The sequence below is a fragment of the Chenopodium quinoa genome, unplaced genomic scaffold, assembly GCF_001683475.1.
Source record: "Chenopodium quinoa cultivar QQ74 unplaced genomic scaffold, ASM168347v1, whole genome shotgun sequence".
In the NCBI taxonomy this organism is placed as follows: domain Eukaryota; kingdom Viridiplantae; phylum Streptophyta; class Magnoliopsida; order Caryophyllales; family Amaranthaceae; genus Chenopodium; species Chenopodium quinoa.
In genome coordinates this window covers 1332757-1350545 of record NW_018743514.1, presented here as the reverse complement: position 1 = coordinate 1350545, position 17789 = coordinate 1332757, and the positions used below count along the sequence as shown (strand labels likewise).

Sequence of the window (17789 nt, the reverse complement as noted above, 5' to 3'; positions counted from 1 at the left end):
GCGCCCTTCCCCCTTCTCTCCTAGCCGGATGGGTAGGTCAATCCTCCCCATCGGATGCACTACTCCACCCCCAAAACTAACCAAAGGGTGAGAGACTTTGTACATGCTGTTGGGCTTGTACTTGAGCTTCGTCAAGCACTTGTAGCTGATAAGGTTAGACGAGCTCCCGGTGTCAATAAGGTTCCGTCCCACTCTTTGATTGGCGACCTTGCATTCAATGACTATGGGGTCATCAAGTGGCCGCCTGACCTTACCCCTGTCCTTCTCAGTGATAATGACGTCAGGAAAGGTGTCTTTTGACGCCTGGTCCTCATCAACTAAATTGACATCCAGCCGCCTGATATAGTCTTTAGTGCCCCGGATGGTTGGACCCCCTCCAGCAAAACCGCCGGCTATAGTATAGATCTGTTTTTCGTCAGTGTCCGAACTAATTGCAAGTTCGTCTGCTTTTTTGGACGGCTGTCCGCCATCTGTTTTTAGGGTCACCTTGGACTTCAGAATGTAGGACTGCAGCACCCCTTTATCAGTCAGACGGTCCAACAACCGTTTGAGACTATAACAGTCGTTGGTGTCGTGGCCTATATCTTCATGAAAATGATAGTATTTGTTTTTGTTCCGACTTTTGGCGGAACCTCTCATTGCAGTCGGTTTCTCAATTGTCACCTGGTCTTTGATCTTCATGAGGATGGAGTAGCAGTCTTTGTTAAACTCGTACTTGGGGACGTACGGTTTTAACTCTTTCTTTTTCTTCTGGGGTGGCTGATCAGATTTATCTGCCACCCAGATTTCTTTTCGTTTCTTGCTCTCTTCTTTTTTAGCCGGCTGAGCAGACCGACTATCTTTTTTGTCGGATTTCTTAGGGTCCGGCTGTTTGCTGATGACACAGAGTACAGTCGCCTGTATATAGGCTTCCGCCTCCATCAGCGCCTCTTTGAGGGTAGCAACCCTCTTTCTGACAAGGTCAAACTTAAAGGTCGTCCCGTCTTTCAGACATTTGAAGAAGTCTGTGTAAGCCACTTTGTCAGACAGCCCTTGAATCTGAATTCTCATCAGGTTGAACCGCTTGACGTAGGACCTAAGCCCTTCTCTATCTCCCTGTTGTATAGCACTCAAGTCTAGACTTGTTTTCTTTGCAGGGATGTTCAAAGAGAAGTTGGAAGCAAACAAGTACGCAAGCGTCTTGAAGCTGTTTATGTATCCGGCTGGCAGGTTGCCAAACCATCGTTGGGAAATGCCCTTCAATGTAGCCGGGAAGCATCGACACCAGGTGGCATCGTCCGACCTCTGTAGATACATGAGGTTGGTGTAGGCCATCAGGTGGTCTTCAGGGTTGGTGGTACCATCATAAGTACCTACCAACATATTTTTAACCTTGGCCGGCTGAGCCGCCTCGGTTATCTCCTTAGAGAACGCAGAAGGTTGTTCCCTAAGTTTGAGCAGACGGAGCTGCCAGTCCAAAGGTTGGACATTCTGTGCCGCCTAACCCCCAAAGAGAGTCGGCTGCATATATTGTTGCCCATATGACATGTATGGCTGTTAGGGCACATACAGAGCCGAATGGATTATCTGAGGGCCAGAATGGACGGACATGCCGCCTGACTGACCCTCTCGGTTTGATTGCAAATACCTCATCAAGGTATTTTGAAAGCTGTCTGGGTAAGTCGACGTTGAGGCCGACTCAGATAGTTGTTGATTTTTCTTTTGCTGGATTAACATCCGGGCATCCGAATAAGTCTTCTTTGATCCATCCGGCTGAACTTGTCGGATGTCCTTCCTCTTCCCTGCATTAGGGAATCAGATCTTAGACAACTCAATCAAGGGCCGGTTCTCATCTTTGGTTTGGGATGTGGAGTAGGCACACGGTCCTTGACTGGTTTTTTCTTCTTGGCCGACTGACCCCTGTTGGAGCCAGCCGTCTTCTTGTTGATTAAATCCTTGATTTCCTCTTTGAAACTTGTCATGAATTCCGTGAGCTCATTTCGAGTGACAGGGGCTGCGCCTTCTGCCACCTGGGGTTCAGACGGCTTTATAATTGGCACACTTGGGCTAGCTTGATCAGTACCCCGTTCCTTTATTTCTAAGGGACGGGTGCGCCTTGTTCTGAGTGACCCATCTGGGGCCATATAGGTGTCGACATCGAAGTCGTCGCCACTATCTTGGTCCGTATATACCTCTACTCCAACTAAAGGCCGTTTCTCATTAGCAGGCGGTACAGACTCATGCAAAGCCATCTTAGAAGTACTCTCCCCACAGACGGCACCAAAATGTTTCGGGGTTTTTTGTGTCCCTCGGGAGAGTTATAACACCAAGACTGGACTCGGGACGCCTGTACCTGCAAAATAATGGAAACTCCGGTTGGGTGGAGTTCCGCCTCCGACGATCAAGTTAGAACATGTATGGAGTCTATAAAAAGTGCGGAAAGTAAAGTATCTTCTCGGATTTCGAGAGAGTATCTACAATTAATGATTGCTCAGTTTTTGTGAATATTTCTTAATGTGTCCCATGATGGGAACATATCCCTATTTATAGGGTCTCGAAATGCGTGCCTCCATCCTAGGTTACAGAAACCTAGAAATGGTGGGCTTCCTTGGGAATTCGGCCAGAAAGGCCGCCATTTTTCCCAATCATTAGAGATGCCACGTGTTAGCAGGGGATTGGTTCTCTGGGAACTTCTCCTGAAGTGACACGTGTCACCTTCCCATTAGACCACGTGTCCTGGGTAAAAACACCCAAAACACCACCCAAAACGCCAGCCACCTTAAAGGACAGCTGGAATCGGGGAGGGGAAGGGAGGGGTGGTCGAAATTCGACCGAGAAGGCAGCGGGGTGGTCGAATTCAACGGGGAAGGATGAGAGGGCGGAAATCAGTGGGGGAAAGGCAGAAATTGGCGGGGATGGGAGGGAGATGGTCATAATTCCACGGGGAAGGGGTGAGAGGGCGGAAATCGGCAGAGGGGGAAAGGGGCAGAAACGACGAGGAAGGAAGGAAGCCTGCCGAAAACGACAGGGGCTGCCATCTGTTGGAGGTGGCAGGGGTTGCCACCAGCTGGGTAGGGTTAGGGTTTTTATTTTTATTATTATTTTGTTTTAATTTTATTGAGTTATTTTTTATTTTTTTTAAAAAAAAAAATTTGGACCAATCATGGCTGACACATGTCTAGTAACTTGCTATATCAAGTTGGATGACCGGTAAGGTGCAATGGGAGTGGATTGGTTATAAAGTAGGGATTAATAAAAAATAGGAAAAATTGATGGGAATAATCCCAACTTTGGTCGATTCGTCCAAAATAATCCCAACTTTCGATTATTTTTTAATAATTCGAACTTTAATATCAATTTGCTTCTAATGGTCCTAACAGGTCACCTAACTTGTTATAACAAGTTAGATGACACGTGTCGTCACCTAATTGGTAAAAAAATAATAAAAAAAAAGTTAAGACTTTTTTAAGAAAAAATAAATAAATAAATTATTAATTATGATTCAAAAAAAAAATATTAATTAAATAATTAAAAAAAACCACCCCAACAGCCCCAACCACCATCTCCACCACTCACCCCGCTAGCCCGACCCCCCTGCCTCCAACCCCGGCGACGCCCAGACCCTCTCCTCCCGCGCCGACGCCGCGCCACCCACCCTCTGAACCACCAACTCTCCACCCTCACGAAATCCTAGAAAACCAACGGCCCACTATCGAGTCAGCCGTCGCTACCCTTCTCCACTCCCTCGCTTCCCTCCCAAGCGCCGCCCAACGTCGATTTCTTCCATGGCAGCTTGTTCTCTGCCTTGGCTCTTTCGACCGGGCCGTTGATTCTGCTTTAGCCACTGTTCTTGGACGCCGCCTTGGTTACAGTGGTTGTGGTAGGATTGGGTATAGGGTCGGGGGAGGTAGGGTGGTGGAGGTGGATAGATCGGTGTTGGTGACCCAGGGGAGGTAGGGTGGAGGTGGCTGGGTCGTTGACTAGTTGCTGGCGTGGTTTGGACTTTACAACATCAAACTGCTTTTTTTTTTTTTTTGGTAATTATTTAGTTTTAAATTAATTAATTAAGTGTAGTAATTTTGTTTAAAGAGTTAATTAAGTGTTAATTTTTTTTGAATAAATAATTAAGGCTTGGTTATTAACAAATAATCATGTTTTTTTAAACAATAAAATTATTAAAAAAAAATTTGACCGATCACGTGATGACACATGTAAATTAAATCTAAAAAAAAAATATACCTACTCATTACCGGTCACCTGGGACCATTAAAAGCAAATTCATATCAAAGATTAAAAAATAATTGAAAGTTGGGATTATTTTGGGCTAATCTAGCACAGTTGGGATTATTCTCGTCAATTTTTCCTAAAAAATAAACGTAAGTTGGGATTAATTTTGACAAACGGAGCAAAGTTGGGATTAATCCCAGCAATTTTTCTATTGATTATTGATGATGATACTAACAAGATATTTAAAAAATAAATAAAATTAAAACTTAAAAAATCAAAACCAGAAGAAAAAGAAGATAAACTGTCCAAACCCAGCCAACGGGCAAGAACAACCATGAAAATTAACCTTCAATAACTTATTAGCCTCTTCTACTACTTCATCCCAATTTCAAAAAATCATGTCAAAAACACCATTTTTACAATATTAATCATCTCTTCTATGAGCTTGTATTCAATCAATGGGAACTTTTACTAGTTGCAGCAGTCTTATTACTCTTAATTTCAGAACCACCATTAATGGGGTCCCTTCATTTTCTTCCAATATACACAGAAAACCTCAATTTGTCAATGATAACTTTGGGTCAAAGTTTAATAATAGTAATAGTTGTTATTTGTGCCAAAAGGGGTTGAAGAGATATTTGTTAATTTCCCAGAAAAATAGGGGCTTGTTTGATCGATTAATGTGTTTTAGTAGAGGTAGTGATGAAGATGGTGATGACGGAAATTCGGCAAATGAATCAAATTTGGCGACTAAAGAGAAAGAGAGAGTGGTGGAAGATAAAGAGGAGGGTGTTGGTGAGTTATGGTCGGAAAATAAGCCTACTTCCTTTTCTTCTTCCGAGGTGAGCACAATTTTTATATCCTACACTCGAGAGCATGATGGGCGTTATGCACCCGGTTACATTATGTTTTTGTTTATAGTTTCTTGAATTAATTTGTGGGCTGTATGCTAAAAAATGTAATTTCATTTTGTTTTAGTATCTGTTATGTTATGATGATTGAATACATAATTAGTTGGTATGCCAATTGATAATGCACCCTTAATACTGAGTGGTATCTGAGTTCAGTTGATGAGGTGTATGCCTTACCATTATAGGATTAGAATGTTGAATTTCACTAGTTTTAGCTGCGTAAGATAGTAATGTGATGTATTTAGGGGAAGTGATTGGAGCTGATCCTTACACTAGGCCTTTCGGCTTTGGTAGGTTGCTTAAGCAAGATGTTTTGTTAAATGTTCGTGTATTATTGGGGAATCAATTTGTGATTTTAGAAAAGAAAAGCCCTCCATATTACATACCATGCACTTTAGAACTGGCAGTCATGGATTGCATATCATCAATTTACACTTTGTTAGGGGCCGGGGTTTTGCAGGCTATAAGAAGAATTCCTTAAGTAGTTAGCCATACTGTTCCGAATCTTCTGATTGATTCTTTTATATGCCCTTGGTGGAAAGAAATCGAAATCCCATTAATATTATTATCTTTGCAGCCACCACCAATTTCTCCTGTAGGGACACCATATAACAATTTTCAAGTCGACTCTTTTAAGTTAATGGAACTTCTAGGACCGGAAAAGGTTGATCCAGCTGATGTAAAGCTGATAAAGGAAAAGTTATTTGGTTATTCTACCTTTTGGGTGACAAAAGAAGAGCCATTTGGTGATCTTGGTGAAGGAATTCTTTTCCTTGGGAACTTGAGGGGGAAAAGGGAGGACGTATTTGAGAAGCTTCAAAAACAGCTCGCAGAACTCATGGGTGACAAGTACAATCTTTTTATGGTGGAGGAACCTAATGCAGAGGGTCCTGATCCTCGTGGTGGACCTCGTGTTAGTTTTGGTATGCTACGAAAAGAGGTCTCTGAACCTGGGCCTACGACACTTTGGCAGTATGTAATTGCTCTACTTTTGTTCCTTCTCACCATTGGTTCCTCAGTTGAGCTAGGCATTGCATCTCAGGTATACTTATATCCATTAATTCCTTGGCAACAATTATATATCCAGATTATATCAACCTTACTGTCACAATTGTGGACATTCACAGATAAATCGTCTTCCTCCAGAGGTAGTGAAGTACTTCACAGATCCTGATGCAATTGAGCCTCCAGACATGCAGTTGCTACTTCCATTTGTGGATGCTGCTCTGCCTCTAGCTTATGGTGTCTTGGGAGTTCAGCTGTTTCATGTAAAGATGTTATTTACCTTGTCTTTTGGTTCTTCATTTGATTTTGATTCATGAGAAGGATTAAATTTAGCCTTATATGCTCAATCTTAAAGAAATTTAACTCTTAAAACTGGAATTAAGGGTTTATGTTACTTATTTCATAGCATCTTTTGTTTAATATGATGATGCTGAAGGAAAGAGGTGTTGTTTCATAACTTCATTTTCTTGGTTGGGTAGAGATAAAGCATGTATCTTTCAGCTTTTAATTATTTCAGCTAATACTCAACCACCTGTTTAAGTTCCTATTGCATGGAGTTTTCTATAACCAGTCTCGTTAGTCTTGGGTCAAAGTCAATTACTGGCAACTGTCATACATTTCTCTGTAATCAGATGGTAGGCTAAATGCTAGTTACCATTTGATTACCTTGACTTATTGCCAATCGTATCTCAGATCGAAGTAATTGACAATGGTGAGCTGTTAGTCATTCTGTTGACCTTGTTGCATACTTGTATTTTTCTTATATTTAACTATGACTTCTTCTTCTTCTCTTTTTTTTTTTTTTTTTTTTTTCGTTCTGTAGGAAATTGGGCATTATCTGGCAGCTTTTCCAAAAAATGTGAAGCTCAGCATTCCTTATTTTATCCCCAACATAACTCTTGGTAGCTTTGGTGCAATCACACAGGTAAGAACACGTGCTTTTGTAAGCCAACTATTGAGCTCTCCACAATACCTCTGCAGTCAATAAGCATCTCTTACTCAAATTCTTACATTTCTGACTGAAATTTCAAACAGGTTTTCTATATTTAGCTGTTTTTCTTATTAATCCATTTCCAAAGGAGAAAAACCTACATAATTTGTATGATTCAGTAAGATGAAGATAATGTATTTATCATTTAACAAAAAGGGAAGAAAGGTTAAGGAGCTGAAACTGTCAGTCTTGGAATTTCAGCACTACTTTATAGATTTATAATGGACTAAGTCTCAATTATAATTTGACTGATCTCTGCTTTTTACTAGAGTTAATTTTTTTTTTTCTTTAGATAAAAAAAAGAAATAGCAAAGATATGGTAATCTCTTTTAAGAAATGTGTTAGGCTGATTGTATGAAATTGTGTTAGCGGTTTCTTCTATATCTTTGCATATTTGTTTGTTTGTGTTTTTTTGATAATGTTTTACTTTATATATTAGTATAAAAATGCGGTCCAATTTAGTCAAATTGACCAGATGAGACCAGACCAGACCATATAATTAAAATTTACATCAAACCAAATAAGATTTTATTGAAAATCAGTTCAGATCACCGTATTTCATGTGAAGTGAACAAGTCCTTAATCCTTATGTATGTATACCCCCCAGTTTTTCCCAAAGGATTAGAATAAGCCTAGGCTCATGCTATGTGGTTCTAACCTAAAAATTAATACATATTATGTCATTCCACCAACATGGTCAACACCATAGAGGACCCAACCTATGATGGCTTACTAGTTATCATCTAGGAGTTTTCAATCTAAGTGATAAATTACTGTAGAAAAATAATTTTGTGCGTGTACCATCACATAAGTCACATAACATAATACTTTAATTGTTTTTAATTGTAGTTAATCATATAAAATTAGTTCCATCCTAATAGATTTTTAAGATATATATATAATAGATTCCGATTATTCAATTTTCACATAAATGATCTTTGCAAGACTATTTGAAAATCTTTACTGTAATAAGAAAATAGCAACCATCATTAGAAATAAGAACCCAAATTGGACCAAATAATATTTGTATATGCCAAAATAGTTGCTTGGAAAGGGAAGTAACAAGTCGAATTCCTTCCCTAAATCACATAATACACTTATACACATAAAATACGCATTATCACATCAAAAACTTTGTTTTCATTTAGATTGATAAAAGTAAAATAAATACCTTATCAAGCTCGTATAACACAAACTAAGATTTTAATATCCACTAGATTCTACTACCCACCTGCAACTAAAACGAAATAAATTGGTATTAGTTACAATAAGCATGAATATCATGACCAAGATAATAAACATGTATATCATCACGGCGAACATGCTAGTGAATGATTGGATCAATCGCTGTCTACATTTCAATCAAGTTTAAGAAATTCCCGTTACTATTTTGATACAATCTCTCATTAGTACCACGAAATGCCAAACTATGTTTTGCAAGAAATTTCACAATTGAACAATTCTTGGCAAAACCTTTTACCAATGATCTTTTTCTTTTTCATTTATTTTTGAGCTACTTTATCAATAATCTTATTACAACTTTGATTGCAAATCATACCAAATTGCCATGTTCTTAAAATACTCCATACTTGTCTTATGCTCTTTTAATCTTATTCTAATATGATTCCAATCATGACATGTTTAATGGCTTTGTTTTATTTTTGATTTATTATTTTTTTTTTAACATTTGACAACAAAAATAGAAATCTTTATCAAGCTCTTTTGAATAACCAGGCAATCTCTCTATTATAAGAGATATTTAATTAAACTCATTTTTATTTCACACATTTGAGAGATTGTAAGAAAGATTATATTAAACACAAATTTTTGTATGCGGTATGCTTTTCGGTGCAGTAATTTGGTTATTCATCACGTACGAGGATTCCCTCCGCAGGGGTTACTCGAGTTACTCCGTCAGGGGTTACTTGAGATGCTGGGGTTACTCGAGTTTCTCGATCAGGGGTTACTCGAGTTGTTGGGGTTACTAGTTGTTGGGGTTACTCGAGTTACTCGGTTAGGGGTTACTCGAGTTGCCGGGGTTACTCGAGTTACTTGGTCAGGGGTTACTCGAGTTGTCGGGGTTACTCAAGTTACTCGGTCAGGGGTTACTTGAGTTACTCCTGAACGAGTAACCCCTCAAGTAACCCTTGACCGAGTAACCCTTTGAGTAATCCATGACCGAACCCCTCGAGTAACCCCAGACTGGATCCTCAAGTAACCCCTAACTGGACCCTCAAGTAACCCTTGACCGAGTAACCCCTGATTGAATTACTCGAGTAACCCTTGACCGAGTAACCCCTCAAGTAAACCCTAACCGAGTAACTCGAGTAACCCCTAACCGAGTAACTCGAGTAACCCCGACCGAGTAACCCCTCAAGTAACCCTTGACCGAGTGAACCCTTTGAATAACCCATGTCCCGAACCCTTCAAGTAACCCCTGACCGAGTAACTCGAGTAACCCTTAAAAAAATAACTCGGGTAACCCCTGCCACACGGTGTGGCCTGCTGCACCAAAAAGTTGTATATTAAATGCATTTGTTTCATTCTTTATTTTATTATGTGAGTGTGCTACCACATTTCCAAAATAGTGGTACTACAGCCAATTAATGCAACAAAAAATAATGTGATAACTTTTCAATATACTAGAAACCTAGACTTACTAAAGAAAATTATGATAAATGTTCATATAGGATGAGAACAATTCTTGATGCACAAGAAGTTATGGAAATTGTTGAAAAATGCTATACCCAACATGAAGATTTGTCTAAATTCAACCAAACTAAAAAAGATTATTTGGAAATCAAGAGAAAAAAAAGATTATAATGCACTTACTACATGAAGGTTTGGATGATGATATGTTTGAGAAAGCTACTGATGTAGCTACTTCTAAACAAGCATGGGATACTCTTAAATTTTTTCAATGGAGTAAATAGGGTTAAGAAGGTTTGCCTTCAAACTCTAAGAGGAGAGTTTGAAAATCTTGTCAGAAAATTCCATCATAGATCATTTCACAAGAAATTTATACATTATGAACCAAATGAAGAGGCTAGGTAAGTCAATGCAAGACTCCTGCATAGTTTAAAAGAAAGTATTTCGTTCATAGAATTCTAATCTCTTTAACCACATTGTGGTTGCTATTAAAAATTCAAATAAGGTTTTGGATTCCATGATAGTTGATGAATTTAATGATTCTCTTGGAGCCCATGAGGCCATGAGCAACAATGGTAGAAAGGAAAAAAAGAAGAGCAATAGGTTTTTAAGCCGAAATTTCCTTTAACAATAAAATATATGCATGATAAACATAAGTATCAATACTGTGGTTGAGGTCCCAACAAGGACGTGGTCGTGGTAATGGCAATGGACGTGGTCAAGGAAGAGGAAAAGATGGCCAAAACTTCCAAAATTATTATAGAGGTGAAACTTCTACCATGGACATGTAGATGAATGAATCAATACCAAAGATTTAAAATTAATAAGGCTCATATTTAATGTTACAATTGTGATAAACGTTGCCATTTTCCATGGGAATGTTATTAAAAATAGGGTACCGGAAGAAACAAATCAAATCTTATTGAAGATAAAGTAGATGTAGAAGAATCAATCATGCTATTAAATCTAGAAAAGATGATACTTAATGTTGTTGTGGTTTGAGATTGTGGTTAATGATTTGATTTAGGTAGTTCTTGATTGAGTTGAATTGAAGTAATTCGTATTGTTGGATGATGATGGATATTGGGTGTTGAATATTGGCTTGATTACATCAATTTGGGATTGTTTCAAAGTACAATGATTGGTTGTTGTGGATATTGAGTGGTAGCAAAAGTTATCTAACATTGTTTGGTGGATCTTTGGGTTGAATTGATGATGATTTTTTGAAGTTTGGTGTGACCAAAAAGGTCAATTATGAATGATTTGTAGCCCATAGAGGCTTTTTTTTTTGTGACCCATAGTTGGTCTTGTTTATGAGCCCAAAGAGGCATTCTCTGATCAGTTTTTTACCCAATAAATGGTCAATATTCAGACCTAATAGATGGTCAATTTGTTGTGCCCATCTATGTTACTCGAACTCGGGTAAGTCGGGCACTTGATTTTGTGAAAAAATTCTATGAGTTTGAGCTAAAATGAAGTGTCCAAGTGTCATACCAAATTACCAAGTGGGGTCCAACATGGGAACTTGAGGTAAAATGAAGAGTTCGAGTAACATAGGTGCCCATAGAGGCCTTTTAATCTAATCCATAGTGATATTTGTAGTGGCCCATTAGAGGTCTTTGTTGATGATCCATAGAGATCAAATTTGATGACCCATAGAGGTCCTTTCTTGCCCATTGAGGCCATTTCTCAAGATCCGTTGTGATCAAATATTTAATTTGGATGTTTTTTAGCTCATTTTCTAGCTGTATTGTCTCACATTTCTTCTGATTCCCAAACAAATTTTTCTTCCATAATTATTCTCCTCTTGTTTCACCATTTACATTGGAGTTACGGTGTATTATTATGCAATTGGTGGTTGGTTTGCTTCTTAAATTTTTTGGAGTATAAGACAAGAATCGGCACTTTTAATGTTGTTTTTCAACTGAAAGTTAGGTTGTTGGAGATTAGTTTGGTTGCTGGTGCATGGTGCATGGTGCTTTTATAGTTTCATCATTTTCAAAGAACAAAGGGATAGCCAGGTTCTCTTCCTGAAATCAAACGTTTCTTGTTCGATTGGGCTGGTTGTTTCTTGTGCAAGAATTGTTGATGACTATATGGTGATTATGAAGTGTTCTTTTGGCTGTGCTAGTATATATGAAGTGTGGCAGCAATGGTTCATTTTCTTATTCAGTGTTGCATTGCAGTTTGGTGCAAAATTACGTGGTATGATTGTGGTGGTATTTTGAGGACCTGGGACAGTGTACAACAGTAGTTATCTGGTGATGTTGGTTCAACTGGAATTACTTGTTTTGGAGATTGGTATTCTGGTCTCCAACAAGATATATACTCCATTAGTAGTTCAGCATGTCAAGGAATGGTGGTCATGTTTCAGTGCCTTTTCAAACTACATGAATGAATGAAGTTAAACTGGAATACTTTTGCAACCATTCCAGTTTGAGGGGGGATGTTGGAATTCAAGTATTTTCTAAATCATGGGTAGCAGTTTTTTTATCAACATTCTGTCAACACTAACTTTGTGATCTAGCTGGTATAAGAGAGTTGATGTTAGCAGATATATTATATCACTAAGTACTGACAAGTGACAAGAAGTTTACGAGTTCACGGTGTACTGCAGTCTACAAAGGAACTAGTTTGCTACATTGGGTCAAACATGGGAGAGTGTTGGAGTTTATGATTTACTCACATTGATTTAGTTAGTTTATGTTTTATTATTAGCATTAGCTTGTAAATATAAATACTCTAAGCTTGTACCATTTTCATAACATAACAGAATCATATAAAACCTCTTTTTCTTCTCTCTTCCTCTCCAAGCTTTAGCATACTCTTCAATGGCTTCCTCTCTCCTTCTACATGACTTCCTGCCCCCATAAACATGAAATATAACAGTTTCTTATATTTATTTTGAGCTTGTGTGTGTATATTGGTTGCGGTGTATGCACATGGCTACCATCAGATTCTACACACAGGCAATCCTTTTCGTTTTTTCTTAGCAAACCCACCTAAATACTTTTATTGCTTTAGATGCATTTAATTGTTCAGTAGTGTAGAAAAAGCATTTTATATAATAATAAATAAATTTGACAAAAAAAAAAAAAAAAAAAAAAACCTCAAATAATATTGGCTTTTGGTTTATAAAGCCTATCACTAAACCCCTGATATTAATAAGAATTCTGCCTTATTTTTATATACTTGCCTTTTCTGTTCCTACTTGTGATGTGAAATGGATGAAGTAGATTTTGTACTATTGTTTTACCAGTATCATCATTGTGCAATGTTCCATTAAAGGTGCAAAGCGCTGAATGCTGATTGGCTGATTGCTTTTTTTTTTTTTTTTCCAGTTCAAATCTATCCTTCCAGATAGAAAGACTCAAGTTGATATTTCACTGGCTGGTCCCTTTGCTGGTGCTGCATTATCTTTGTCCATGTTTGCTGTTGGCTTGCTGTTGTCTTTGAATCCTGATGTCTCCGGGGATTTTGTACAAGTGCCTAGCACCCTATTTCAAGGTTCTCTGCTTCTTGGACTCATAAGTCGAGCCACTCTTGGTTATACGTATGTCTTCCCCTGAAGTGCTTTTTTGAAACTATTTTTTTTAATTGATTAGGAACTTTCTTAGTCTACAGTATACCTGATACACTGTCGAAACTTTTTCTAGTGCTTAGTATATGTTCCATCTCTTTTACGGATAAGTAATTTGAAGAAATAACTATGTTATTGATATGGATGAGGAGATGACCCATGTAAAAAATTAGCTTATTATCTCAAGGTCAGTGTATAGTGTGCTTAGGTGGCAAGGTGCAGGGCATTAGGGGTCATGCGCCTTACGCTCTAGGCAGCTAGGCTAGGAAAAGCGATTTTGATGAAGTGTGGATGAGGAGCACCTAAGCGTACCCTCTGAGGTGCACAACTGTTTTAACACAATTTTTGTTATTTTTTGGTATGTGCGCCTTATTTCAACAAGGCACAGCTAGGCCCACTTAAGGCACAGGGAACTGTGCACCTTGAACTTTTTTTTATACATTGCTCACGGTGCAAGTGCAACTCAGTTTTCTAAAAGAATTGAAAAACAAATTCAATTATGCCTTATATTTCAACTTTGTAATGCTCTTATTCTTAAATATTGTTGACTTGCTCTATGATAATGCAGAGCAATGCATGCTGCCTCGGTTTCAATCCATCCGCTTATGATTGCTGGCTGGTAAGCTTCTGTGTTCCAATCTTATATGTTTTCCACATATACTTATTTTATTGAAAATTTTTAACCTAATCCTATTTGCAGGTGTGGATTGACTAGCACTGCTTTCAACTTGCTTCCAGTTGGGTGCCTTGATGGTGGGAGAGCTGTGCAGGTAATATATACCTTGGTCTCTTCTCTTAGCTGAACTACTTGGATGACAAAATAAGTGTGCTAGGTTACTTGGCTTGAACAATTAGGATAATCTGATATGTAACCTAAGATATATCTTTTTCTTGGCAATTTTGGAAGCTTTAAATTATTGTTAGTCTTTATATCCGAGTATCCAAGGGTCTTCTAGTGTCAATATTATATTATAGTCCCATAACATTGTGTATAGTTTTCCCTAACTTTCCTTGAAGAGTTCAATGATTCATTCCATTTGTTCTTGTGGGTAACATAATATAAATCAAGAGAGTTTCTCACTTTGGGCAAGAAGAAAGGAGTTGGAAATTACACAGCCTTTTTTCAGTTAAATCGATGAAAAATGACCTTCTGCCTTTTCACTTAATTAATTACAATCCAGTAGCCAAATAATTATTTAGTTTTTTTTTTTTAATTTTATTTTCTATATTTGTTTTTTTAAATAAAAAAGCTTCATTGGAACAAGACTGGGCTTGTAAAGAGCTTATTGTTTTCTTGAAATAATTTTGTATTCTATGATGTTGAAAATCTAATCTGTACAATTTTTAGAGTGTGCAAATAGATGTCAATAGTGGTTGTAAAGGAATTCCAGTTTTCATTTTCTTCTTTTGCAAAATGAATGTTGAGTTGTTACTTTTGGGTATGCAAGGAAAGTTGAATTGCTACAAGTTCTGTTGAACCTGGTTTATGATTGGAGAATCATTTAAACCTGCACTCTGTTTTTTATTTTATTTTTTCTTCATACGACTTAGTGGTCATGATGATACAAAAACTGATCATGGTGGTGATACGCTATACACTAACCAACCTAACTATGTTGGCTGTTCTACTCTTTTGATTCGTTGCATGTGCAAACCACTATAGTTAAACAATAAAGTACAAGCAACCAAAAGCTCCAGAAACAATGGAAGAGGTTATTACCTCTCCACAATCTGTTGGCTCTTTTGTTTCATTTTTATTTTGGTGGCATTAATTAATGATGTGAGTTTGAGGATTCATATTTCAGTATCCCAAGGTTTGCTAAATCTTGTTATCAGTTTTACACTGAAGTTTAGTGTTGGGACTATCTTTTTACATCATATATGCCGTTTATATCTTCAGTAATGACCAGGCGATTCTTTTTGTGTCTTCAGTTATTGAAGTATTTGTGTCCAGCGTGTCTTATTGGGCTAGAGAACTTGGCTAACAAGATTAAGTGATTATACCTATGCCAGGTTGATTATATCTTCTTTATGTGGTTGATTTAGTTACTGCAGTGATTCGGCTGTTGCGGCCTTCTCTACTGCAGCAATGTTCAGTGATGTTCGTTAAAAAAAAAAAAAAAAGAAAAAAAAAAGACTTCTCTTTGTACAAGTAGTTGGAAATGTGCACAAGTCTCCCATTTCAGTTGATAGGTGATCTACTTGAGGTTGCTACATGTGTTTCATTATTGGAATTTATCAGATGCCCTTTATAGTAAAATGGTTAAACTAATTGTTATTTTAGTTGCTATAAATCAGGTTATTATGGTCTTCACTCAATCAAACTATTCCTGTGTCTTCTTCATGTATTGTGGGATAGTTCAAACTTGTAATTACTAAATGCTTTTTCAAATATCATATTTACAGGGTGCTTTTGGAAAGAATGCACTTATTGCTTTTGGGTTGACGACTTATGCATTGCTTGGGCTAGGATTGGTATGACTCTTATTGAATTTAATATTGAAATTACTTGTAAATCTGATGATGTTCTATCACATTTGCCACAAAATTTATTTCAGCTAGGGGGGCCTTTGTCACTTCCGTGGGGACTATACGTGCTAATTTGTCAGGTATAATGCTTCACCTTAAAACTGGAACGATTAATCAGTCTTTTGTTTAGCTAATGTATGTACTAACAATGTTCAGAGAACTCCGGAGAAACCATGTTTAAATGATGTGACGGAGGTGGGGAGTTGGAGGAAAGCCGTGGTAGTAGCAGCTACTTTCCTGGTTGTATTGACATTGCTTCCTGTTTGGGATGAGCTAGCTGAGGAGTTGGGTGTAGGTCTTGTGACCACACTCTGATCAGTTTACACGACGAACTGCATTTGAAAAAGAAAATCATCTGCTTTTTGATTTGGAGTGTGCATAGCTAAACACAGAGACTTTGTTCGTACATGTACGTTATTAAAGAATAAATGTCCAAGAAAAAAAAAAGAATAAATGTCCAAGAATTATACAATAGATGTCAATATTTGGGATTAGAGCTACTGATGTACAAAAAATTTTGTAATTTTGATTTTATACTCAAGTTTATTTATCATTCGCATTTTATAGCTTATGGAAAGATTAGTCTCCTTAACTAGAGTAATTGATGAGTTGATGTTCGATTAACTGTTCTTATATTTTTAATCAATTATTAGGTACGTAGCTCATATATTTTTATTCACTTATTAGATACGTAGCTCCGCTTCACAGAATCCTCATATAATCATATGGTTATTAATTCTAGGAGATTGAAATTTGCAAGAAGGCTTGTATCAGGGACAATATCACAATAGTATATTTTATACATTAATCCATAGAGTGCAGAAGTTAAGTTTTTGTTCAAGGACAATTTTACTACAGACCATGGTAGGGGAAAGCAAAATGATGGTCTTATATAGACGTTCGTTCCTTGATCTTGCATCCTTGTCTAAGGTATCACCAGCTCCATTTCTAGATCTCCAAGTTCCTGCAAATTTTTTTAGTAAGGAGGTTGGTCTGCTGTTTGCACCGCAATCTGAATTTGGTAAGAGTTGAATTGTCTAGTTGCATTAACCCGGTAAGTAGCTATGATACAGTTTGTCCAATTGTGATGTTCTACTTGAGCTAATGCTCTAAGTGTATTGCCTTAGTCTTTACCTGATTCATTGATAAAGACACCAGCTGATTAATACAATAATACGAACATGGTACAGGTGTAATGAGACTAATGACTGAACCCCCTGATATTAGATTGCTCTGTTATTTACCATCTCTCAGGTTTAGTCTCCATGACTAGCAGAATATAAGTTTAATAACTGGATGGCTTCATCACGCTTCATCCAATCATCCCTAAACATATAGACGGTAATGCATAGATAACAACATATTTCGGTCATCATCTAAGTTAGCTTCAGCACCAAGATCAGCTACTTGAGTCAGTAGAAGAACATACAACAAATACTGACTTTTCACAATCTGAACGAAAAGAAAATTCACAGGCTTCTACATTATCATCTAAGTTACAAGCAGCATCCCTCCTTCACATCCAGGTTACGGCACTAAGAAAAATATACAAAAATTTACACAGAGAAGCAAGCAATTTCTCACTTTAATAATCCTTCTCTTTATTTTTTTATCTTTACCTATTGGCTATTAGTGAGTTGCATACATTATTAAGGGCGATGATACTCACACGTGCCAATTAAAAACACAGAAGATGGATACACCTTTGTGGACATCATTTTAAACCTTCATACACTTTTGCATCCATAAATTGACTAATATAGAGCATGACATTTCGAGTCATATATACACCATAACCATACAATTTAGGTGGATAATTGCAAATCGTTTCAAAATCTAATACTTGCTTACACTCTGGCTTGGCTTCACAGAATTCGCCATATGGTTATTAATTCTTTGAGATTGAAATTCCAACAAG

At 37.5% G+C, this 17789-nt stretch overlaps 1 protein-coding gene across 1 annotated transcript; it reads left to right on the top strand.

Moving 5' to 3' along the window:
• The first annotated feature begins 4442 nt into the window (after positions 1 to 4442).
• On the top strand, positions 4443 to 16442 carry LOC110739874 (probable zinc metalloprotease EGY1, chloroplastic). Its single transcript, XM_021920354.1, has 10 exons — positions 4443 to 5048; positions 5695 to 6159; positions 6245 to 6385; positions 6946 to 7047; positions 13104 to 13315; positions 13911 to 13961; positions 14043 to 14112; positions 15749 to 15817; positions 15901 to 15951; positions 16028 to 16442. The coding sequence occupies exons 1-10, from the start codon at positions 4665 to 4667 to the stop codon at positions 16184 to 16186; spliced, it is 1704 nt and encodes a 567-aa protein (XP_021776046.1). The 5' UTR covers positions 4443 to 4664; the 3' UTR covers positions 16187 to 16442.
• The last annotated feature ends 1347 nt before the right edge of the window (positions 16443 to 17789 follow it).